General features: G+C 47.7%; 2 protein-coding genes across 2 annotated transcripts in view; both read right to left on the bottom strand.

The window, feature by feature from the left end:
• TIMP2 (TIMP metallopeptidase inhibitor 2) overlaps positions 1-6,541 on the bottom strand; it is a 33,164-nt gene extending 26,623 nt beyond the window's left edge. Inside the window, exon 1 of the mRNA XM_018567875.1 lies at positions 6,377-6,541. Within this exon, the coding sequence (XP_018423377.1) occupies positions 6,377-6,512 (136 nt within the window). The 5' untranslated portion in view covers positions 6,513-6,541. The remainder of the gene's footprint in view (positions 1-6,376) is intronic.
• A 9,275-nt stretch (positions 6,542-15,816) lies between these two features.
• On the bottom strand, positions 15,817-24,298 carry CANT1 (calcium activated nucleotidase 1). Its single transcript, XM_018567862.1, is given in 4 exon segments — positions 15,817-16,322; positions 18,519-18,691; positions 20,409-21,066; positions 24,207-24,298. Coding segments are annotated over 3 exon segments (1,203 nt in total). The 5' UTR covers positions 21,037-21,066; positions 24,207-24,298; the 3' UTR covers positions 15,817-15,920.
• Positions 24,299-26,509: the final 2,211 nt, after the last annotated feature.

Below are 26,509 nucleotides of genomic sequence, written 5' to 3'. Positions count from 1 at the left end.
TCGAGGGGCCAGAGTCGGTGTTCCTGAGGGGGCCACACGCTGCTCGATTTTTCTTAATGTCCAGCTTTAGATTGTAAGCTCCTCGAGGGCGGGGACTGATGAACGCAATGTAAAGCGCCGCGTAAATTGCTGCAGCTATATAAATGCAGATAATAAATGTAATCAATAAAAAATTGATTAGATTTCATCTTGTGTACGGTTTTCGCAAAGGCAAAGTCCTCCTTACAACAAAAGCACGTTGCAGTACTTTCCCAGCTCCATGTCCTCGCACACACGTATGTCAATCTGAAAACAATTTGGGGAATGCGTGTAATCTGCGCCCAGTAAATGATGCCCATATGTGTAACTGGCCATTTTAGGAATGTTGCCTTTAATTCGCCGTCTCTCCTCCCCATCGCCCTTCATCTGGATGTAGTTAGTATACAAGGATGGTGAACAAGATGCGCGCTGTGTATGGGACGAGCTTGTTCTAAAAGGAGATTTGTGAGGCCCTTTCTATGGGCCCGCGGACACGACGCAGCTCAATAAGATCCGGGGGCTAAATTCATGTATTATACAATAATTAAAGTGACACAAAGAGCCCGGAATCCACAGAAATGAAGATTTCAGTTTTGTGTTCCCGTCTTGAATGGTTTAATAGATTACTACCCTCTGCATTATTTTCTTTGCCTAATCAAAGTGGACCTGTCATATATCACTCAAAGCAAAGAGTGGACTTCTGAAAATAGCACCCAAACCAAACAGCGGACCTGTCATTTATCACCCAAACCAAAGAGTGGCCCTCTCAAAATATCAACCAAACCAAAGAGTGGACCTTTAAACATTTCACCTAAACCAAGGAGTGGACCTCTCAAAATAGAACCCAAACATGCACTTTAGCACATCTAAACACATGTGTTGAAGCACAACAGTGTACAGGCCATTATACCTAACTGAGCTCATCAAGCACCAGTCAGAGGTTAAGTCAGGTCAGAATGGAGATGAAAGCTGAGACTGCAGATTAAACACCAAACCTAACAAGAACAACTTTTTAAAATATTTCCTATCATAGTGCACCGAGCATGAATTTATACTCAGTACCAGATGACCGCAGTGCAAGGTTACAATTAGTCCCCGTTTTGAGAGGTCTGTCCCTGGGAAACAAACAACCCCAGCGGCAGTGAACTGCAGTCAGATACAGCCAGTTTTGTACATGCTGTGATGGCTGCCTCTTGGACTCTGCATCACTTACTACTGAACCCCGAACTCTCCATTACTTAGTACTGACCCCTGAACTCCGCATTACTTAGTACTGACCCCTGAACTCTGCATCACTTACTACTGAACCCTGCGTTACTTAGTACTGACTCCTGAACTCTGCATCACTTACTACTGACACCTGAGTTACTACTGACACCTGAGTTACTACTGAACCCTGCGTTACTTACTATCTGCATTACAGATGTCTGCCACTAGATGGCGAAGGAGAGGGCAAACATTTTAGAGAGAAGACCACCCGATACCCAAGAGAGGTGAATGTGAACCAATGGTTTCCATTGACTCAGACGGATGAAAACGCCAGCAGTTCCCTACAGCAACCAATCAGATCTGCTGCAGTTTTACACACCGCCATAGTCCACTACTAGGATAATACTGGCATGGCAATGGGCAATAAACGTTTATAGGAAGAGTGTTAACGAGCAAAGTGGCGATGATCACATGACGGCGAGCATAATTATCTCGTTAACATTTCACGTCCTGAATGACGCACAGTAGAAAGGCACATCACCATTTTAAGTGCAGTCCCGTTTTTATGCTAATCCCTAAGAAAATAGGAATTTGTTTATTGCAGCTGTTTGTAGTTGAACCCAAAGTACAAGTCCATAAATCCGCGCTGGATGCCGAGGACTTTACAAGCATTCCGATGTTTACAAGAAGAAACAAACATCGGACAGCTTACCAATCCCAAATGCAGCTACCCATCATGGTCTCCACCATACAAAACGGGGCCCCTGAAGGATAACAGAACTGCTAGGGCCCATTCACACCAGCCTGCATGTGTTATGCTCTGTGTAAGGCTGGGTTTCATTAAAAATACATTAAATAATGAAATTAATAAGTAGATCTTGCCATTGCTAACTAAGGCTTGTATCCCCCTAGTGGGGAAAATAGATGAGCACATGTCCAGACTCCAGAACACTGTATAGTGTGGCACAGCTATATCCAATTCTGCATACCTGGCTTTATATTATAAAAAAAATTATAATATAAAGCCAGGTATGCAGAATTGGATATAGCTGTGCCACACTATACAGTGTTCTGGTCTGGGTCTGGACATGTGCTCGTCTATTTTCCCCACTATGGGGATACAAGCCTTAGTTAGCAATGGCATGATAAATATTCATTTAATGTTCATGTTCTTCATAATATGAAGAAACTGACCTAAAATCATTATTTTGTATTGGTTTAGAAAAAATGTGACCTGCCCCTTTAAGAAAAAGTATCAGTAATTGGTATCGGTAATTGGTATCGGTGAGTACCGGTACTCGTACTCGGTCTTAAAAAAGTGGTATCGGTGCATCCCTAAAGAAAACCATACAATCGGTTTGTAATGTGTATGGCCAACTTAATGGCGCCTGTGATAGCATTAAAAAAAACAACAATCTCTGTACAATCCTCTTTAGATTTACCAAAACTAACAAACATGAGGACAAACCTAACCAATCCAATTAATCTGTATCCAGTCGGCCTGGCCCTTGTATTACATGGCTTATGAAACATCTAAAGGAGATTGTACAATCAGGAGACAATATTTTGTCACGCATTAAATGTATTTATCAAATAAAGATTGTGTTTACAATGTAACAAGAAAAGATACAAAACAACAATTATAAACAAAAAACAACTAGAACAACATTGACTCAAACCCTTTATAGGAGGTGTAGGCAACCTCGGCCCTCCAGCTGTGCTCCCATCATGCCTCTGCCTCTGGGAGTCATGTCTGTGGCTGTCAGAGTCTTGCAATGCCTCATGGGACTTATAGTTCCACAACAGCTGGAGTGCCGAGGTTGCTTTATATTTTCCCTTTACACTTTACAGAGATTGTGCAATCCCCTTTACATTGGCCCAAACTGCAGGCAAATGCCGGCCCTCTACCTGCAGTAGAACTCCCATGAGGCATTGCAAGACTATGACAGCCACAAGTATGACTCCCAGAGGCAAAGGCATGGTGGGATTTGTAGTTTCGTCACAGCTGGAGTTTGCCTACTCCTGCTGTATAGTGCGCAGTCAGTTAAAAAGTGAGGCACGTGGTGCTCATGTCTTGCAGATCTCCCGGGGTGTTAATATATGAACCGGATTACACTAATCTTTAGAAAGTCTCAGCTCCAGGTTTCCATAAACAACAACACAGCCGACTCCGGTACACACTCTGCGGAATTCCAAAAATGAGCCGCGCAGCCAAAAACTCAGCTTGTGGCTCAGTGAGAAGGAGCTTGTTTATTTCATCCCCTATGAGGCAGACGGCTGCTACATGGCACATACCCACCGAGGCATGACGACCCCCCCCCCATCCCATACAATGATGGCTTCTGAAATCCAGAAAGAGGATCAAAACTCTGACAGATTGTAAGTGATACCAGAGGAGGCCAATAAGTTCTTTCCCTCACCACGATCTAGATGTGCCGGGGATCTGGAATTCTGCAGGTTTATAGGGGGATATCTTAGTGATATGCATGACAATGTTTGTTTTTGTAGGTCGTGGTGAATTATAGTTAGAGCCAAGAGAAACGGAGTCGGTGTCATGCCGGACAAAGTTGAATACCGAGCCGTGATTAGGTTCCTCCATCTTCAAGGGAAATCTGCCCAAATAATCCATGAAGAGATGTCAGCTGTGTATGGAGAGGATTGTCCATCATGTGAGACTGTCCAACGATGGAAGAGAGAATTCAAGTGTGGTCGCACAAATATACAAGATGACCCCAAGGGAAGGTCGTACGTCAACTGCCACAGAACCAAGTGTGGTGGCGAAAAGTGAGCTCGGTATTCAACTTTGTCCGGCATGACACCGACTCCATTTCTCTTGGCTCTAACTATAATTCACCACGACCTACAAAAACAAATATTGACATGCATATTACTAAGATATCAACCTATAAACCTGCAGAATTCCAGATCCCCGCCACATCTAGATCATGGTGAGGGAAAGAACTTATTGGCCTCCCCTCGTATGAGGAGGCCGCGCTCAACTAAACCTTAACTGAGCAACTCCACAATACACAGAATGTACCTCCCAAAAACAGGAGGACCCATCAATGATGACAGGGATAGAAAAAGGATAGATGAGAGATAGGGATAGAGAGAGAGAGAGAGAGAGAGAGAGAGAATATAGATTGATAGATAGAGAGAGAGAGAGATAGATAGAGAGAGAGAGATAGATAGAGAGAGAGAGAGAGATAGGTATAGATAGATAGATAGATAGATAGATAGATAGATAGATAGGGATAGAGAGAGAGAGATAGATTCCTGCCACGGGTACCCATCCAGAAGTGAACTCTGATTCTTATATGGATGGCATGCTGAATGGACACAATGAGACATAAAAGAAAGCGTCAGTTTCACAAAACAAAACCGAATATGGGAGGTGAATTCTGAACAGTTGCTGAGCACCAGTCCTAAATGCAATATCAGGAAAGATTTGTGGTATCACCAACGTCTGTCCTCCTGCCTAGGGTGACAACACTGCTCTTATCTAGGGTGACAACGCTGCTCCTGCCTAGGGTGACAACACTGCTCTTATCTAGGGTGACAACACTGCTCTTATCTAGGGTGACAACGCTGCTCCTGCCTAGGGTGACAACACTGCTCTTATCTAGGGTGACAACACTGCTCTTATCTAGGGTGACAACGCTGCTCCTGCCTAGGGTGACAATGTTGCTCTTATCTAGGGTGACAACACTGCTCCTGCCTAGGGTGACAACACTGCTCTTATCTAGGGTGACAACACAGTTCTTGTCTAGGGTAACAACACTGCTCTTGTCTAGGGTGACAACACAGTTCTTGTCTAGGGTAACAACACTGCTCTTGTCTAGGGTGCCAACGCTGACCCTGCCTAGGGTAACAACACTGCTCAGGGTAACAACACTGCTCTTGTCTAGGTGACAACACTGTTCTTGTCTAGGGTGACAATGATGATCCTGCCTAGGGTGACAACACTGATCTTGCCAAGGGTGACAACACTGCTCTTTTGTAGGGTGACAACACTATTCTTGTCTAGGGTGACAACACTGCTTTTGTTTAGGGTGACAACGCTGCTCCTCCACAAATACAATACTATGAGTGACCATTGTCATCCTAGGTCTAGCTTTGAGAAGACCCCTGATCTCTCGCAAAATAGGGCCAGCAAGGCTTTCATAAATGGGCCATCAGATCTGATTTTGGAATGGCCACCTCCTTCACCTACAAACTTTAAAGTGCCACAAAAGTATATAAATGGACAGTGGAAAGGTTGAGCAGCAAAGCTTAACCGCCGTGGTGTCCAATCTCTGCATCTATCCCTTTAAAGCATATCAGATCCAATTACAATAATAGAGACTTGCTACATAAAGTCTACATTGCATCAATGTGATGCCCATCAGAACTCATCATCAGAAACACCTAGCTTTTAAAAGTCCCCTGATCACTCCCAAAATGGGTCAACAAGGCTTCCCCAAAGATCTGATTTAGGAACTATCAGCCCCCATCACCTACAAAGCAGAAAGTTCTAGAAAATTGCCCATGTGTATGACCAGCCAAAGCCTAGACTCAGGAGCAAAGCTTAACCACCATGGTGTCAAATCTCTGCCAGTATCCCTATAAAGCATCACAGATCCAATTGAAATAATAGAGAATTGCTACATAAAGTCTACATTGTATCAATGTGATGTTCATCAGGACTCATCAAGACCTGCGATGTCTCCCAAAATAGGGCCAGCGGGGCTTTCATAAATGGGCCATCAGATCGGATTTTGGAATGGCCACCTCCTTCACCTACAAAGTTTAAAGTGCCAGAAAAGTACATAAATGAGGTTGAGCAGCGAAGCTTAACCACCCCGGTGTCCAATCTCGGCATCTATCCCTATAAAGCATCGCAGATCCCAATGCACATAAAGTCTACATTGTATCAATGTGATGTAAGCCAGGCTCAATCACACATCTGGCTTCAAAGACCTGCGATCTCTCCCAAAAAATGGGCCAGCAAGGCTTCCCCATCATGGGCCATGAGATGTGCTCATCGTCATCCTCCATCACCATCTACCATGCCAGCCTGTGCCCAGCTGCGCCAGATGCCAACTTCCAGCGCAGCCGCTTGTTGCGCTGCACAGCTGCGATCGGCCGGGTCGGCTCCGGCTGGCCTCACCTATGTCAGCGTTGCAGAAGGCCTGCTGAGGGTGCACGGGGGAGCAGCTGCAGGCGTCAGCCAGGCGATCCGAGGACCAGAGAAGGAACAGAAGGGCCACGGGGGCCAGGAGGCCGGAGACCGGGGCCGAGCGCATTCTCAATGCCGCATGTAGGTCCCGGGGAGAGCGGAGCTGAGCTGGAAGGTCCCGGGCTGTGTCTTGTGTCTACGCCTCGCCTGGTGCTCCGGGGATCTGACTCCTCCTCCTGGGCAGCCGGCCAGGACCCTCTGCTGCTGGGTGACGGGGATGGAGATGACGGAGGAGGGATGGGGGGATCGGATGCTGCAGACACACGCTTGTCACTCACAGCCCGGGAGGAGGTGACAACGTCTCAGCCATCAACTTTTCCTCGTATCTGGGGACATTTCACAGCACAGAACAAGATGAGGACTGGGACAAAGGAGGACAGGGCAGGGGGTCTGTATGGGACTGTCCCTGGAGGAATCTCTACAAAGAGATGACAACAGATCCTGGAAGCCAGACATTGCCAGAGCAGTGGCAGTCCATTGTGACAGTGACAGTCCTATATAGACCCCCGCAATTACAGTCCTTTCTGGTGGTCCTAGTATAGACCATGCAGTGACAGTCCTTTCTGGTGGTCCTAGTATAGACCCTGCAATGACAATCCTTTCTGGTGGTCCTAGTATAGACCCTGCAGTGACAGTCCTTTCTGGTGGTCCTAGTATAGACCCTGCAATGACAGTCCTTTCTGGTGGTCCTAGTATAGACCCTGCAGTGACAGTCCTTTCTGGTGGTCCTAGTATAGACCCTGCAATGACAGTCCTTTCTGGTGGTCCTAGTATAGACCCTGCAATGACAGTCCTTTCTGGTGGTCCTAGTATAGACCCTGCAATGACAGTCCTTTCTGGTGGTCCTAGTATAGACCCTGCAGTGACAGTCCTTTCTGGTGGTCCTAGTATAGACCCTGCAATGACAGTCCTTTCTGGTGGTCCTAGTATAGACCCTGCAATTACAGTCCTTTCTGGTGGTCCTAGTATAGACCCTGCAATGACAGTCCTTTCTGGTGGTCCTAGTATAGACCCTGCAATGACAGTCCTTTCTGGTGGTCCTAGTATAGACCCTGCAATGACAGTCCTTTCTGGTGGTCCTAGTATAGACCCTGCAATGACAGTCCTTTCTGGTGGTCCTAGTATAGACCCTGCAGTGACAGTCCTTTCTGGTGGTCCTAGTATAGACCCTGCAATGACAGTCCTTTCTGGTAGTCCTAATATAGACCCTGCAATGACAGTCCTTTCTGGTGGTCCTAGTATAGACCCTGCAATGACAGTCCTTTCTGGTGGTCCTAGTATAGACCCTGCAATGACAGTCCTTTCTGGTGGTCCTAGTATAGACTCTGCAATGACAGTCCTTTCTGGTGGTCCTAGTATAGACCCTGCAATGACAGTCCTTTATTGTGATTCAAGCAGACACCCTGCAGTGACAGCTCTTTGTTGCAGTCCAAACAGAGACCCTGCAATGACAGTCCTACTGTGGTGGTCCTAGCAGAAAGATTGCAATGACAGTCCTGATAAAAAGTCTACAGGGACAGTCCTTTGTGGCAGTCCTAGCAGACATCCTGCAGTGACAGTCCTTTATGGTAGTCTTACAGACACCCTGCAATGACAGTCCTTCAGGGTAGTCCTAACAGAGACCCTGCAATGACAGCTCTACTGTGGTGGTCCTCACAATGCCAGTCCTACCAAGGACAGTCTTTTTTGGCAATCTTAACAGAACATCCTGCAATGACAGTCCTTTCTGGCAGTCCTAGCAGACCCCCTGCCATGGCAGTCCTCTGTGACAGCCCCATACGCACTATGGCCAAAAGTTTGTGGATGGACCCCTGATGGTCACATCTATATGAGCTGGTTGGACATCACATCCCAAATTCTGGGCCATTAATATGGATTTGGCTCCCCCTTGCGGCTATAGCAGCCTCCACTCCCCTGGGAAGGTTCCACTAGATTTGGGAGGGGGGGATTTGTAGCCATTCAGCCAGAAGAGGATTTGTGAGGTCAGGTACTGATGTTGGACTTAAGACTCGGATCGCAGTTGGGGTTCTAGTTCATCCCAAAGGTGCTCAGTAGGGTTGAAGTCAGGGCTCTGTGAAGACCACTCCAGTTCCTCTACACCAAACCCATCAAAGTCTATATGGAGCTGGCTATGTCCACAGGGACTCAGTCATGCCAGAACAGAGAAGGTCCTTCACCAAACTGTTACCTCAAGGATGCCAAAAATATCTTTTACCGGCAGCATTACCAGTTCCCCTTCACCGGAGACCCTAGAACTTCCTATGACCTGATAGACCCCATGCTTTCATTTGCCAAAAGTATGAGAACCCGACGCCAACAGTCATCAGAAGAACTGAGAAGAACCTACGATGGGATCTAGAGATGCTTCCTACTGTTCAACCACAAATGGGGGGAGGGGGGGACAAAACTGGCCAATGTCACTGGAGCCTAGCCTTCAGTGTGGATTGGTTTCCTCTGGCAAAGTCCTTCAACAGGACCGTGGAAAGCAGATACATTGGCCCAGAATGGACCATTCACACAACGCCGGTCGGGTGAATGTTTTGGGTAACGTTTTTTTTTGCAGAACCTGAAATTTGATTTCCTTTCCAACCGTCACGTTCTGGAGAAGACCGAGCTATTGCAGAGCAGGAAGTTATCACATACAAGAAACAGTTGGCGTGCGTCTGGTTAAGCAATGACGCAGGAGGGTGGGGCGGCCGGTGAAGGTAAATGTTTTCTAGCAGCGAGATAATGTCTTTAAGTCACATACATGAAAAGGAAAAGCCGCACACCAATATTTACTAGTCCAATAGTTTAATCCAGACTTCCAGCATGACGGGACTGCCCACCCAATGGCCTCCCCCCTTTGACGTGTTTCAGCCATACAGACTTAGTCGTAGGTGGCCGGCTCCTGACCAGCACCCACATGCACCCGGGGGTCCGAAGCCAGTGTTGGACGGAGCGGTGAAGCTTCTCTTTACCTATAAGTCACATACATAGTTCCATAGTAGATAAGGGGACACAGGTCCATCCAGTGCAACCTATGTGTGGTGTCAGCTTAGGGACACGTGGCCGATGGGGCGAGTCACCCCCTTTATCCCTCCTGGCGGCCATCTAATTGACGCCGGCAGAGAGAGGAAGGGACATTCACCCAGCGTTATAAGGTATGCCGCCAGGTCCCCTCCTCTCTCCTGACACTGTGTCACCTGTCACAGGTGGTGTCACACCCCCCTTGTGACGCCACTACATTTAAGGAGCTGCTGGGTGATCCACCTAATTTATTGCTCAAGCTGGCATTGGCCTTTAAGGTTGCAAAGCCAGTGGAGCTTCATTCTCAGGTAAGTATGGCGGCCTTCGCCAAGTGGGTCACCCAACACCGGCATCAACTACAAACCTCTGACACAGCACCAGTAACATGGCATTCCCACTGAACTAAATGTAATTTATAAAGTGGCCACTAGATGGCGTTTGACCTCCAATAAATACCAATGAATGGGGCTTTACATTGGGGCTATTCTTACAAAGGGGCAGAAAAAGAGCATTTAATCTTACATTTACCATCAGAAGATACACTATATTGCCAAAAGTATTGGGACGCCCCTCCAAATCATTGGATTCAGGTGTTCCGTGAAAGTTCCTTGCTACTAAATATTCCACGGTCACCTGTTACTGGTATTATAACAAAGTGGAAGCAACTGGGAACACCAGCAACTCAGCCACGAAAAATGACCATTTGTGAGGTCAGGTACTGATGTTGGAAGAGAAGGTCGGGCTCGCAGTCTCCGCTCTAATTCATCCCAAAGGTGTTCTATCGGGTTGAGGTCAGGACTCTGTGCAGGCCAGTCAAGTTCCACCACCCCAAATGTAAGGCTTGGATGCAGCTGCTCGGCCATGGAAACCCATTCCATGAAGCTCTCTACGCACTGTTGTTGTGCTAATCTGAAGACCACATGAAGTTTGGAGGTCTGTAGCTATTGACTCTGCAGACAGTTGGCGACTTCTGCGCACTGTGCGCTTCAGCAGGTGCTGACCCCGCTCTGTCATGTTACGTGGCCTACCACTTCCTGGCTGAGTTGCTGTTGTTCCCAGTTGCTTCCACTTTGTTATAATACCGCTGACAGGTGACTGCTGAATATTTAGTAGCAAGGACATTTCACGGATGGACTTATTGCACAGGTGACAACCTATCACGGTACCACGCTTGTAGTCACTGAGCTCCTGAGAGCGACCCATTCTTTCACAAATGTTTGTAGAAGCGTCTGCATGCCGAGGTGCCTCATCCTATACAACGGGGGCCATGGAGATGATTGGAACATCTGTATCACATGATTTGGAGGGGGAGGGGCCAAATACTTATGACAATATAGTGCATATATATATATTTTATTTTTTAATTAAAAGAACCGATGCAATATGTATTAAAAATATGTTTAATAAAAGATCATGTAATCATTCACATCACACTTTGATCTTTTTTGGGGGGGACATTCCAGAACAATTTAAGGGCGTGAAACAGATTGCATCTTTGCTGCATAGGTCCAAGCTGTTACAGGCGGAGCTTTGTGGTGAAATGAAACGTGGACCAATCAACATCCAACCCAGTGAGCGGGCTCCTGTCAGTTCTGTTCAATGGAAATTAAAGCTAACCTGTCACAATCCTGACCCATCCCAAGCATATAATAGCCATAAATCGTCTGACATCAACCTCAGGTCTGGCTCCACCCACTGCACCTCTCTATTGGACATCATCATGTTAAAGAGACTCCGTCGTTTAAAGTGGATCTAAACCACAGAATAAACATGTCATACATTGCAGCTTACCAATCCTTAGATGTGGCGGCTGCATTGTTTCTTTTTTCAAGCTTTGGTTTCTTTTTTTCCTCAACTGGTGATCCTGCCAACAACACACTTCCTGTTCCAGGGTGACAACACAAAGTGCACTGTGTCTATGGAGGAGCAGCGGTGTCACCCTAGGCCAGGGGTGGAAATCTCCAACCCTCCAGCTGTGCTTTAACTACGAAGCCCGACATGCCTCTGCGAGTCATGCCTGTAACTGTCAGTCTTTCAATGTCTCATGGGACATGTAGTTCCACAACAGCTGGAGGGCCAGAGTTGCCCATGCACTGGGAGAACTGAAACACAGCAGCACAGTACACAGAGTTAGAAGCTCACTGGATTTCTGGCAGACCAGCGGGTATTTTTATGCATTCGCAGGGTTGGGTTTTAAAGGGACAAGACATGGGACATTTGCATCTATTGCAGAGATGTAATTGACAGGATTGAGATGTGGTCCAGACATACACAAAGTCTGTTTGTAAAAAAAATTGCACAACCCATTCCTCCTCCAAGAGGACCGCGGGTACATTCGCTCTGTGCGAGTTACTCAGCGGTTGTGAGAATGGGGCAAATATCGAATGTTCTTAGTTTACTTTCCCTCCTTGTCGACATTCTTCAATAGGATCCTTCCCGAAGAACAGTGTGACTATAAATACCACAACATGGCCACTAGATGGAGCCGAGGATCACAGGAACTAAATACATGTTAGTAATAGGATACAATGGGACAAATCAAGAGAACGCTGGAGGGAATCAGCGTATAAATGTAACCATTGACACTACGGGGAGAGCAATGGTTACATTTATATGCTCATTCTCTTTAGTGTCCTCTTGAATTGTATCCCCTTACTAACATCTATTCATTTCCTGTGTTCCTCAGCTCCATCTAGTGGCCATAATGTGAATTTTTTGCCCCATTGAACATTTGACCAGAAGAGAAATTACACTGAGAACATTCATTTTTTTGCCCCATTATCACAACAGTTGTATAGAAGGAATGCTAATACAGTTTTGGTGGACAAGTAGCTATGATTTTTGTTTTGTTTCCCCAGCTGTGGTTAAATACAAATCCCATCATGCCTCTGGTTGTGTAGTCACACCACAGCTGGAGGGCCAGGGCTTGCCTACACCTGCCCTAAAGTTTTCCATGCAAAAAAAGTTAAAAAGACATTAAAACCTCTCCCAATGCAAAGCCATCTCTGCTGAGCCTGCCACGTCCAGGTGTAACCATATCCTAGTTCTCCCCTCTGCTCTCAGTGGTTCCTCCTGCCTGCCTCTACATTACTATAGGACGCAGTTGTGACAACATTTTCACGGATCGAACCAACGACCGCAGCAGGGGGACCTGGAAATCGACACTCCTGGAAGTGTCGGATTCTGAAGGTTCTTCGGCCAGCAGTTGCTTTGCATTATATAGAAGAAAATCGGCGGTGTGGGCATTTCATGCTTTATGTGCAGGGAGCACTTTATTTGACACATTTATTTAAGAGTCCGTGTGAGTTATGGGGCGTGGAAAGGGGCGGAGCCAAGCCCAACCTTTTAAATGTCAGCTGCCTTTATCTCTTCACTGGAGGTAACCTACACTCACATTCCAGCACATGCTGAGCCTTGTGTCAGGATTATGCCGGCCCACCAGTACAATCAGATTCTGCCCAGGAAACAGTGCAAACCATAGAAGGTCCACTCCATCAGTAAAGCAGAATTGCAGCAAAACTGGGAAATGAACAGTTGAAAGTCATATGTGCGGTGTCCTCTCGAGGGCTCTTCATGCCAGGCACTCTGCCCTGCTGTTGTTGACAGCTCCCTGGCATATTAGCTCTGCAAAGCCCATTCCCACCTCTTGGGGCCTGTGCTCAAATGGGCCCGGGACCAAGGGAAGATTCAGGATGGAGAGGGGTAAGAGAGGTGCGAAATACCATTCACTGATCTCCCCTGAGCTGAATGCACTTGGAAGTGCTCAGCTGTGAGCCCTTTAGGGGGGGGGGTCACAGGAGCAGTATTATTTATATAGAGCCAAATTCACATACTATTCATTCATATCAAGGCCTGCTGTCAAGGAGCTTACAATCTAAAAAAGGTACCCATCTCACATATACACACACATATACGAGGGCCAACTTAGAGAAGAGTCAGTTGACCTACCAGTATGTCTTTGGAGCTTGGGAGGAAACCAGAGTACTGGGAAGAAACCAAGAGGAAACCAGAGTACCGGGAGGACACCAAAGTACCCGGAGACAGAGTACTAGGAAGAAACCAAGAGAAAACCAGAGTACCGAGATGAAACCCAGAGGAAATCAGAGTACCAGGAAGAAACCTGGAGGAAACCAAGACAAAATCAGAGTACCAGGTGGAAACCAGGAGTACCGGGAAGAATCCCAGAGTACCCAGAAGAAACCCAGACAAAACCAGAGTACCGGGGAGAAACCAACACAAAACCAGAGTTCCCAGAGGAAACCAGAGTACCAGGAAGAATCCCAGAGTACCCGGAGAAAACCAAGACAAAACCAGAATACCAGGAAGAAACCAAGAGGAAACCCAGAGTACCCGGAAGAATCCCAGACAAAAACAGAGTACCCGGAGGGAACCAGAATACCAGGAAGAAACCAAGAGGAAACCCAGAGTACCCGGAAGAATCCCAGACAAAAACAGAGTACCCGGAGGGAACCAGAATACCAGGAAGAAACCAAGAGGAAACCCAGAGTACCCGGAAGAATCCCAGACAAAAACAGAGTACCCGGAGGGAACCAGAATACCAGGAAGAAACCAAGAGGAAACCAGAGTAGCGGGAAGAAACCAGAGTACCCAGATAAAAACCGGATTACTGGGAAGAATCCAGAGTAACTGGAGGAAACAAGGAGGAAGTCAGAATACCCAGGAGGAAGCCCACATAAGCATATGTAGAACATACAGACTCCATGCAGATAGTGTTCTGGCCAGGATTATCCTAGTGGAAGAAGCCAGGTAAGCTGTAGCTCGAGGACGCTCTACCCCCAATCTGCAGTGTCTGCAGTAACAGATCTAACATAGCAGAACAGACCCCCAGAGTGTCCATAAAAGGGCACCCGTCACTGTCTTTTTCCTATTACACGAGGGAAAGGGGGGGGGGGGGCAGCTTGTCAGCCCCCCTTATGACAGTAATGCAAGTAAAAAATATTTTCTATTCAACTCCCCCTCTCCGCCACAAACAAGGGGCAAAATTATTCCCAACCTCTCCCCGTTTCACACACGTTCCTACAAGTACAGTTAGGACGCACTTGCGTAGGTAAACGCCATCACGCCTTCACACACACCATCACGCCTTCACACACACCATCACGCCTTCACACACACCATCACACACACTTTGGCTTTTAAACGGTCACATTTGCTATTGTAGTTTTTTGCGGCTTCTCAGGCGCACGCGATTTGTAGGCCGGATGTATTTGGTACACAAGGTGACACAATCTTGTCTTTTATATTTAATGGACACGAGAGATCAGATTCCGTTTTTTTGGATTAATATATTTTCATATTTTTTTTTTTACTTAAAATTTTGTTTTTACAAACATTTGTTCAATGCCAATGATCAGACACTCTCCCCCTTTTCCCTTTTTTTTTATCCCTCTGCCAATTACTCTTTCATCCCACCCGGCTGAGAGAGAGGACATATTTATCGGACGTGCTTTATCTGCAAAATGATTTCTAGTTTTGTTCGGTCAGTCTTGTGATTCATGCACCCTTCCACAGTGCAGTTTCCTATGTCCCCAGCCTGGAGTCTGCTGTGTGATGACGCTCATTCAAAGTCCATTGAGCTGGAAGATGCAAGAGGTAATAGCGGGGTTTAGGAGTGTGACAATTGTATGATCCACAAGGCTGGCTGAGCAGAATTACAAATCCTATGGCAGGTAAAATGTCTTTGCCTGGAGTTCTGCTTTAGTATGGTTGTGTAGAATTGTCCTGTGTCAGACTGAACAGAGCTTTTAGAAGGGTCTTAAAGTGAACTTGTGCTTTGCCTATGGAGGGCACAACAGGTTTATCGAACTGCCTCTCTACCCAGCTGCACATATGTATCTTCCTGTGACGGAAGCACAGAGGACCCCCTCTTCGGCCCCCTGGGACACACCCCTGAGGAGCCCCTCCTCGCCCCCATGGGACGCACCCCTGAGGACACCCTTCTCGCCCCCATGTGACTGCACCATTAAGGAGACCCGCCTCAGGCATATCTTTTCACGCCTGTTGGCTGCACACATCGATGGGGTGGCAATGGGAAGGCGTCAATGTGCAGCTGGGGAGGGCACCAGTCAAGTGTACCTGTTGCTTTGCCTATGGCATAGTTTACCTTTCCTAGGCCTGTAGCCTCTTGCCAGTTTTTTGCACTCTTCCTCTCTAAATTTCTGAATGGTTGCTGATGGGCATAACTAAGACTTCATAGAGATCGCGATGGGTGGAGTTGAGAAACGCGCCGCGGCTTTCAGAATCATAGTTCAACATGGTGTTCCCAGAACACCAGGAACCACACAGTTTTACCCAGAGGGGTGGTCTAGTGTAATCAAGCATGGGCATGGTTAAAAAAAAAAAAAAAAAAACCAAAAAACAAAAAGAATAACCCTGGGAAAGTTGGCTGTGTTTTCTGTCCGTCAGTCCATGCTAGCTTTTCAAGTTTGGCTGGAGTGTGCCCTTATCAGATAAACTCGATTCCTTCATATTTAACGTCCCCAATCTTCGTCTCTGGAAGGAGGACTCGGCCATCCAGGATGAAGACGGTGATGTAGGTGGCCGCCTGGCCGTTATTTTCCTCCGACTTGAGCGCCACGATGATCTGGTCATCTGTGCCCGGGATAAACTTAAAGGAGGAGAAGCCGTGGGTGGGGATCTGGGTGCCCACGTGGGAAAGGGAAATGTCCGAGAAGTCGGCCGAGGACCGTAGCAGGATGTTGGCTCCGCGCTGCTCGTCTTCCTTCTCGCTGTACCGTTCTTTGCTGGCCCGACGGGGCAGGAAGAACCAGCTGTGCAGAGAGTCGCTCCACGCAGCGGACTCATGGATCAAGTAACCTGCAGGGGGGGGAAAAGAACATAGTTCACACTTTTGAGCAAATGCATAACGTAAACCGTTTACTTTAGAAGGACACAAAATGGTTGTATATATTTTCTCATGTTCAGGACTAGGGATGCACCGATACTGATACTTGTATCGATATCAGTGCCGAGTATTTGGGCCAGTACCGGTACTCGCCCAAATGCTCAGATGCCTAGCCTGATACTTCCGGTATACGAGGGAGCATGGAGCCGTCTTCCCGGCCAATCGGGAAGCGTGTAATGACTCGCTGCCCAGCTTCGTACTTGGTCGCGAAGCTGGCCAATCAGGAAGCCAGACGCGCGTGTAATGACACGGCGCCCGGCTTTCTGATTGGCCGGGAAGCCGGCTTCATGCTCTGTTGTCACCTCATGACCAGGGAGCATGGAGCCGGCTTTCCGGCCAATCAGGAAGCCGGGCACTGTGTCATCACACGCCGCCCGGCTTCCCGATTGGCTTTCTCGTCACCAAGCGATGAGAAGCATGGGGGCGGCTTCCCTGCTAATCGGGAAGCCGGGTGGCGTGTCATTACACGACGCCTGGCTTCCTTAGTGGGACTTCCGGTATCGGTAAGTACTGGGGAAAAAAATACCGGTATCGGTGCATCCCTATTCAGGACCATAAAAAAGCTGCAATACTCACGAATCCGAGGCAGTCACCTGTAGTGCTACTTCTCTGCCACTAGATGTCACCGGTCTTCTGGTTTCAATGACAGCCAGCATTATTTAAAGGAGAGTGTTTTTCCCCATAGTTCTCCTTGGGGTAACGGGAGGCCACAAACTAGCGTCCTCCCGTTACCCTAAGCTCAGTATACCGCGAGCTACAGCTCTCTATATACTGAGATGCCGCACCTGGAGCGGATCCCGACGTAGATGACGGGATCCGCCCAGCTGCGTGAGTGACAGCTGGCTCTGCCTATCTAGAGGCAGAGCCAGCTGTACCCGCCCCCTCCCCCGTCCGTTCCGCCAGTCAGCTCTGGCAGATCGGAGCGGGGAGAGGGGAATCCAGCCCCTCCCCTGTCACAGCAGAGAGCCGTGACAGGATCGAGAGGTGAGGGAACCCGGTATGTGTTCCCTCACCTCCCGATCTACTGAGCCGACCTGTGACAGTCTCATTGTCACAGGTCGGCTTAGAACTATGAGGTGAGTGGACATCACTCATCTCATAGTTCTCCTTTAATCCACTTTCTGTGAACCTAGGCTGTCATGGACCTGGCCATGGGGGAATGTAATTATCATGAGTTTACAGTACTTCTGGAATGAGCAGGGCTTGCAGGTCATGTCAGTCAAGGAGGAAGGGCAACCCACCATTAAGGAAAAAACGGTAATGTCATCAGACCAACCCGAAGACTGCAGGAGGTTAGAGTGCAGCTATGAAACATTGAATATTTCATTTTTGCCATATGCAGCTCTCTACCATGTCTTCCCAAGTCAGTTACTCAATATAATGTGAACAGTAAGCTGCTATTAAGTAAACAGCTGAAGGACCCAGAGGAGGGACACACACCCCTTTCTCTCTAAGCAAACATGTCCTTAAGACCACAACATGTCTGCAGCTACCTGTATCATACACCCAGGGAGCTCCCAATAAAAGGATGAACACATGGATACCTCACCTTCCCCGACTGTAGAGCTATGCCCACCTCCTCTCATCACAAATTTGAGAACACTTCAGCAGCCAAGTTCTCATACTACGGTATATATGCACAGCATGGATCAGTACAGGACCAAGTGCTACATGGACCTGGTCCTATGGAGGATTCAACAAGGATTTTAAAGTGGTGATAATACTTCTTTAAGGGCTGGAATGTCCCACCTTTAGGGCTACGTAATGCCTGCTGGAGGTAAGCACCATTGAGGCCTCATTGGTCTGGGGAGAAGAGAGTGGGTGGGCTTAACGCTAACGTTAGGGAATTTACATGGGAATGAGGGCTGGAGTAACAAAGTGACATTGGTGTTCTTCCTTCTGAGGCTGCCAGTAAAGGGCCGACCTTCCTCTCATGCAATCACTGTACTGCATAAAGAATGTAATAGGAGAAACAAGTCCCGTGCTGAGGAACTGGTGCCCAGCAAGACACTCCAGTGTCTCCCCAAGAAAGAAATAGGACAGGACTTAGAAATAGGACTTAGCTGAGGCACTCTAAGCCATATGGTTACATATTCAGACTCAATTCCTTTTTTTATGGCTGTCATATCCACCCAAGACTGAAGCTCAATTTAATACCCAGCTATGGTGCTGAACATCCCCACGGGGTCCAACCACTTTAACCCACTCAGGGTTTTCATTTAGCACCTTCCCCGTCGTTGTGGTCCACTCCTTCCCCAGCCCGCCGACATACAGAAGTTCATCCTTTACTGCCAACCACTCCGCTTTAAAACCTGGAGAAAGAAAGCCACATAATTATACGCACAAAGTCCAACGACACCTAAAGCTGAACCCCAGACACACTGCTAAATGCACAGATTAAATACATATAAGGGAGCGGTTCTACACTTCTGTCCATTCAGACCTTCGGTTTGCACAGCTCTGCCCTATCTAGCAGGCAGCAGACCTGATTTTCTCAGCTGCAGTTAAAAAAAAAAAAAAAATGACAGGTCTTGTCCCTCCCACTGCATACTGCTGTTGAAGAGTTTTTTTTCCACACACCACGCCACCCCTAGCCGAACCTGAGCTTTACTAATTAAGGGGAAAGTAGCAGGTTCATTGAAACGCCCTCCCATGACATACATTGACCTTTCCTTCTCTCCTCCGCTGCTCCATTCAGCTGCAGGGAAACGTGCTACTTCCGGCTATGGGGGACCATGCGATCCCCTGCCTTTCCTTTCATGTTGCAGCACCGGGTGCTTGGTGACTGCTGCTCAGACTCCCACAAAGGGGCAGGTAGAGAATCCTCAGCTTTGGGCAAGCTCCATGTCATGACAAAGCCTACTTCTTTGCAAAGCACACCATGTCCGTTGGAAGTGCATTTTTCTGCACACCACCGAACATGTATGGTGTGAACAGGGGGCATAGAAAGCAATTATTTTCTATGTGCCCTATTCGCAGCATACATGTGCAGGTGTGTACAGAAAACGCAGCTTAATGGACATGGTGTGAACAAGCCCTTAAGCAGATGCAATGTCCGCTTATTAAGACTGGGCCCCCTTCCCTTTTACAAATTGCTGCCTAATGGTACTTGAAAAAAAGATCCTATAAGGAAATAGATACCTTAACCTATCCTTGCCTAGGGAGATGCTGTCATGGTCCTGAGGGCAAGATGCCGGGGAATGAAGAGCAGTCCAAATCTTGCAAGAAGATGCCCTGGCAGTATACTGGACTGTCTTCTCAAGAGATCTGGGTTACTTATTGGCCCTCCAGGAGAAGATGCCCTGGCAGTATACTGGACTGTCTTCTCACAAGATCTGGGTTACTTATTGGCCCTCCAGGAGAAGATGCCCTGGCAGTATAATGGAGTGTCTTCTCACAAGATCTGGGTTACTTATTGGCCCCCCAGAAGAAGATGCCTTGGCAGTATAATGGAGTGTCTTCTCACAAGATCTTGGTTACTTATCGGCCCTCCAGGAGAAGATGCCTTGGCAGTATAATGGAGTGTGTTCCCAAGAGATCTTGGTTACTTATCGGCCCTCCAGGAGAAGATGCCTTGGCAGTATACTGAAATGTCTTCTCAAGAGATCTGGGTTACTTATTGGCCCTCCCCAGGAGAAGATGCCTTGGCAGTATAATGGAGTGTGTTCTCACAAGATCTGGGTTACTTATTGGCCCCCCCAGGAGAAGATGCCTTGGCACTATAATGGAGTGTGTTCTCACAAGATCTGGGTTACTTATTGGCCCCCCAGGAATCACACTGGTAACGAAGTCACACTTGTGGAAGGCAGGGGTAAGGAAAATAAACATTTTTCAAGTACTAATAGGCAAGGTTTGGTTTAAGTTGACCAACGTTTCCACTCTGCTCCTGCCTGACACCACCAATGTTTTTACTGCACTTGCCAACAGAAGGAGAACTGTCTTGGGAAGATAAGAAATCCCAACATTTTTAAAATGGGCACCCTAATCTTGGCATGCGGTCTCAAAACAGGTTATCTTTAAGGGACTCACCTTTATCCACTGTGCCATCACCATCGGTGAGTATAACCCATGGCACGGCCTTGCTGCCTTCCAGCCGGTAGACCACCCCGGTGCGATCGTCCACAGAATACAACTTTCCATTGAAGACTATTAACTCGGAGAGCTCCATCCCACGTCCCTTCTCCGCCAAGTGAGTCTCTAGAACAGTGTCCTCCTTGTCCCATTCCACCACAACCCGGTCTCCGCTATTGAACAGGGTCAAGTGGCCTTTCTTCAGGTAGCTGAACCAGGTGTGGTCTTTGGTGCTGCGAGACTCAGTGTCCAGGTCGGCGATGATGGCGATTTGGTAGCGCAGTCCGTCTAGCGTCCTATGGGGAGGGGTAAGCGGGTAGGTGTCATTATACAGATCTCCCGCAAGAGGCTGGACCAACCAGTTGTGGGCGTTGGGAACTGCAGTGCGGGCATATGAAGACCGGTGGAAGCATAGCAGCAATAGGAGCAGCACCAGGACCACCCCAAAGAGCAAGATGGCACGCCAGCGTGGCCGGAATCGGGGGTCTGCAGTCTTTGTCATGGAGGCCAGAACAGGAAGGCCACCCACACTGATGCGCAAGGGGCTCATAGATTCTTTACATTCCAGTAGTGTGTAGGGATTCATAGGGCATCGGTGTGGTCAACCAGACCCTGTTTAACAAAGACCAACAGGATTAGCGTTAGTGTTGTCACACAATTCAACAATTACATTACTCATTTTTTAAAGGGCAACTCTCAAATGCATTTATAGGAAGGACGGAGTATTTTCATGATTATACTTCATCTACGGAACTGCGTGTGCGCCCTCTAGTGGTCAAAGGGAGCCTCAGATAAAATCAATATTACATTCCAGGGATCAAACACGCTACTGCAACCTTCATACAAACTTAATTTTTTATGTGCTTGATAGTCCATGCTTTAGTTGTTATACATCACATACAGATTGGAAATATTCCTTGCCAGCACATTTGCATGCAGCACACTTTATTGCCTATCAGTCCTGCCCCTCCCTCCCCTAGTCTGAGGTCTACTGTACAGGGGATTGCGAGAGGACGATACCAGGTAAATTTCAGGTACTTCCCTAGTTGCATTTAAATAAATAGCTTTAATGATGTATTCATGAACATAGAGCTGTATTGATTAGCATTATATCTGCCTGAAGTTCAGCGTTGGGATGCTAATCACCTTCCCAATTATACAGGTAACCACTTGGAGATGCATCTTCAAATCTCTATCTGAAAAGTGTAAATAAAACATGGAATTCTTGGCTAGACATCATTTTACGGGAATATCATCTTGTATAGGGGGCCTTGCCATGCATAGGGGACCTTGTCCTGTATAAATAAACTTGGGAACCTTGACCAGTATAGGGGAACCTTGACCAGTATAGGGGAACCTTGACCTGTATAAGCTTACAGAAAAACTTCAGGTTGACAAGCAGCATTCCTATCAGATGAGAAAATCACACATCTATGGGCAGCAGCAAACATCCCACAGAGACCTGAACACCAACTTAAAAAAAAAACAGATAATAGCAAAGAATATTAGAGAATGTTAAATGCTTTCTAGCAATTTTTTCCACTAACAATTTTCTTCACCTACCTGCAATTTGCCTCTAATTTTACTAAAAAATGAAGAGTCAAGGAAGAGTCAGTTCCATAGCACAGCCCCCTTCCTACCTTTCACGTCATAGCCCTAGGATTATTAAATCTATACTGGACTTATCATCAACTTGTGGAGCTCTCAACCTTTGGAGCCCTCTGACCCTGAGGAAAGTAGTGCTGGTGATACTCCTTGGCTTCTCCCTCCCGTCTCAGGTGATCCAAGCACACACGTTTAGGAGGTAGACCCTTCCTTTGATGTCAATGGTCACCTTTTACAAGGTCTTTCCACCAAACACACGCACGTAGATCTACAAACTTTACCAAGACTGGAGATCTCCTTTCACCTAGTGAGGTGGCAGCCAAGTCATTATAGGGTCATGAATCTGAAGTGTCTCCATTACAGTCCGCACATCTTGTGGAAAAAAAAAAAACGAGTTTATCAAGCAAACACGGATTTGTCCACCACGTAACAATGGGTGTGACTGACTTTACAGATATTCAATGAGCTGCACCTAAATGCTTTCAATTCTTGTGACCTGATATTGACACAACAAGACAAACACCCTAATCACCAATCCGGCTGTGGAAGACGAATTCCATTAACCCTTCATTAGAATTCAAAAGAACCTTTGTTACAAATGTATCACCGGAAGACGTGTAAACATAGACGAAGCGTCACTAGATACCTGACTTGGTACAGCTAGGACCTCCCATGGTTCAGACTGACAACCCAAGCTGGCCGTCCCCTGGCCATGAACGTTCTAAAACATGAAGACAATGCAGCAGAATCGTACATCGTCTCCAACAACTAGTGTGTGTAGGAGGGAATGGCATCTCCTGTGACACAGACATTGATCTCCCAGCGTCTACCTACACTGCCGGATTATCGCAGCCATCCATGAATACTCCGCCACGCTGTATGCAAAACTTGGGATATCTACAGGCAAATGTAATCCAACCTGAAGATGGCTTTGTGCTGGCCTCTTCAGCAGTTATTTGACCCCTAAAAGTAAACATGGAGTTGTCACAGTATTTAATATGGATACAGAAGTTTCCAATGTCTAAGCTTTTGTCACAGAGAGTGATGCCCTACACTTCCTGTAACCCCCGACAGCCACCCCTTCCTGTAACCCCCGACAGCCACCCCTTCCTGTAACCCCCGACAGCCACCCCTTCCTTTAACCCCCGACAGCCACCCCTTCCTTTAACCCCCGACAGCCACCCCTTCCTTTAACCCCCGACAGCCACCCCTTCCTTTAACCTTCCTGCACCCCCCCAACAGCCACCCCTTCCTGTAACCCCCAACACTGAACTTGCCTGTAACGCCAGCACTAAGCCCCCATAACCCCGCAGTAATTCTATGTGTAACCCCAACCCTCCCTGTAACCCCAACACTAATCCTTCCTGTGACCCCAACGCCTAACCTTGCCTGTAACCCCAACACTAACATTTGCTGTAACCCCCTGGTTTGCACACCCCCTCTCCTGTGCTGGGATCATCTGTCTGATCCTTGTTGGGATACTGAGTGTCAGGGACCTTCCCCTCGAATTGTTCTGGTTTTACTGTTCCCAGACTCGGTATAACCAGCACAAACCCAATAAATCCCATGGAGGATGAGGCAATTTACAGACCATAATGATCACTTCCAGTCATTGAAGACTTCTTGAGGAAAGGCCGGCTCATTCGGGGCTGTGGTGACCCCACAGGCACCGGGTTACCACCCAATCCAATGGCCGCCATCTCTCGCCTATGGGACTGACATGACTGGTCAGGAACTTCAACAAAAGGGGAAAAAACACAATTTGAGCAAATTCAATTCAAATTCAGTCCATCTCTGTTGGGGGTGATAGTTATTACTTATGAGCCAATGGTGGACCGGCCCTGCCGTAAATATGTACGCTCCGCCACCATGAGCAGGCGCGTTTCTGGAACCAAACTGGTCGTCCGACCGCCCTCTGACACCTCCAACCTGCCACAGATCACCAAACACCCAATTCTAATATCTTCATGGCATTGCAACACTTAACCCTTCCAATGTATCCCTATGGAAAGCAGCAAGTTATAGGATTTCCAATGATAACCTCCATCTAACCTGCAGGAAGAGACCTGAGCTGAGCACTGAGGAGCAGATCTGCCACCCCCGGGGCTGTCCCGTCTACAGATCACAGGCACGGACCCGATACTCACCGCTGTTCTGGTCCCGGACAAATCCCCAACCGATCACCGACCCATGACTATAATCTAGCACTGCCACTGCACTTCCGCCTTCCCCAGCAAACTACCTCTCCCAGCATGCTCTGCGCCCCTCCCTGACTACAGTTCCCGGCCCCGCCCACGCCACGGGCTCCAGTCTGCCGCCACTTGCTAGCCATGAGCGGAACTGCAGTCTGCATGTAATTCCTATTCCCTGCTACTGTCACTTCTATTCCTTATATATAATGAACTAAAGCGGACCTGTCACAGATCAGGGGGAGGACAAAGCCCGTCATTTCTAATACATAAAAAAAAAATAACCAGCTTTTTATGTTTGATTTTGGACAGAGTGCAGAAGATAAAGAACCACTGACAGCTTCTTATGTTCAGTCACATTGGAGAATTGTCTTTACTTCCTGTCCTAGTGCCTTCCTATCAGAATCTTGCAGCCTCCTGTACAGCAGAACTCATAATGGGGCAGAGCGAAGAAGGACGAGGAGCCAATCAGGTGTGCAAGGAGCATGCTGATAGGAGGAGACAACAGAGGGACAGAGAGATCAGCTCATTAGTCTGCTGTTTCTGATTTCAGTGTGCAATCACAGAGCTAGGCATTGCTGTGCTGGGTGGCAGAGCTGTGAAAATCTCAGAACTGGATGGGCAGCAATACACATTATTTGGCAGGTGGCACAGCTCTCATCTATGCATTTCATTGGTGTGTTCAGTTATTTTTGCTCAGAGTCCAGCTTTAAGAAATGTTGTGACATAAAACCTGAGCTGCATAGAGTGCCATGGCTGCTGCCCTCCATACATGTGCCCAGAATTGGTACAGCTCCGCAGCATTGGCATCGTGCAGTACTATAGACAGCTGCGCCCCCTGCTGGAGGAACCCGGAATCAGCCGATTGGTGGAGCCTCTGCCTGCGTGTCAGCGCTGAACACAAACCCACAGCACGGGGGGAGCGGAGATCAGAGGGTGAGCATGCTCCGTATGAGGAGGAAAGGCGTCACACTGACTCCACTGACACCAACACAGGCGGAAGTAATGTCAGAGGGGATCTATGCAGGAACAGACCGGGGAATGAATGAGAGGAAGAGGTAAGAGGAAACAGCAGAGAACGCAACCGATCCGTCATCAGCGATCAGCAACGTTCCATCGTTAGGGACCTCAACATTCTATCATCAGAGATCAGCAGGGTTCCATCATCAGAGATCAGCAACGTTACATCATCAGAGATCAGCAGGGTTCCATCATCAGAGATCTCAACATTCCATTATCAGATATCAGCAATGTTCCATCATTAGAGATCCCAACATTCCTCCATCAGAGATCTTCAGGTCCCTCCATCAGAGGTCTTCACGTTCCTCCATCAGAGATCTTCAGGTCCCTCCATCAGAGGTCTTCACGTTCCTCCATCAGAGATCTTCACGTTCTGGGAGCGGAGATCAGAGGGTGAGCATGCTCCGTATGAGGAGGAAAGGCGTCACACTGACTCCACTGACACCAACACAGGCGGAAGTAATGTCAGAGGGGATCTATGCAGGAACAGACCGGGGAATGAATGAGAGGAAGAGGTAAGAGGAAACAGCAGAGAACGCAACCGATCCGTCATCAGCGATCAGCAACGTTCCATCGTTAGGGACCTCAACATTCTATCATCAGAGATCAGCAGGGTTCCATCATCAGAGATCAGCAACGTTACATCATCAGAGATCAGCAGGGTTCCATCATCAGAGATCTCAACATTCCATTATCAGATATCAGCAATGTTCCATCATTAGAGATCCCAACATTCCTCCATCAGAGATCTTCAGGTCCCTCCATCAGAGGTCTTCACGTTCCTCCATCAGAGATCTTCAGGTCCCTCCATCAGAGGTCTTCACGTTCCTCCATCAGAGATCTTCAGGTCCCTCCATCAGAGGTCTTCACGTTCCTCCATCAGAGATCTTCACGTTCCTTCATCAGAGATCTTCAGGTCCCTCCATCAGAGATCTTCACGTTCCTCCATCGGAGATCTTCACGTCCCTCCATCGGAGATCTTCACGTCCCTCCATCGGAGATCTTCACGTCCCTCCATCGGAGATCTTCACGTCCCTCCATCGGAGATCTTCACGTCCCTTCATCAGAGATCTTCACGTCCCTCCATCAGAGATCTCAGCGTTCCATCATCAGAGATCTTCACGTCCCTCCATCAGAGATCTCAGCGTTCCATCATCAGAGATCTTCACGTCCCTCCATCAGAGATCTCAGCGTTCCATCATCAGAGATCTTCACGTCCCTCCATCAGAGATCTCAGCGTTCCAT

This window comes from Nanorana parkeri, unplaced genomic scaffold (assembly GCF_000935625.1).
Source record: "Nanorana parkeri isolate BGI_ZX_2015 unplaced genomic scaffold, ASM93562v1 scaffold1106, whole genome shotgun sequence".
NCBI classification, from domain to species: domain Eukaryota; kingdom Metazoa; phylum Chordata; class Amphibia; order Anura; family Dicroglossidae; genus Nanorana; species Nanorana parkeri.
The sequence above is the reverse complement of the archived record's forward strand: the minus strand, read 5'-3'. Positions and strand labels throughout refer to the sequence as shown.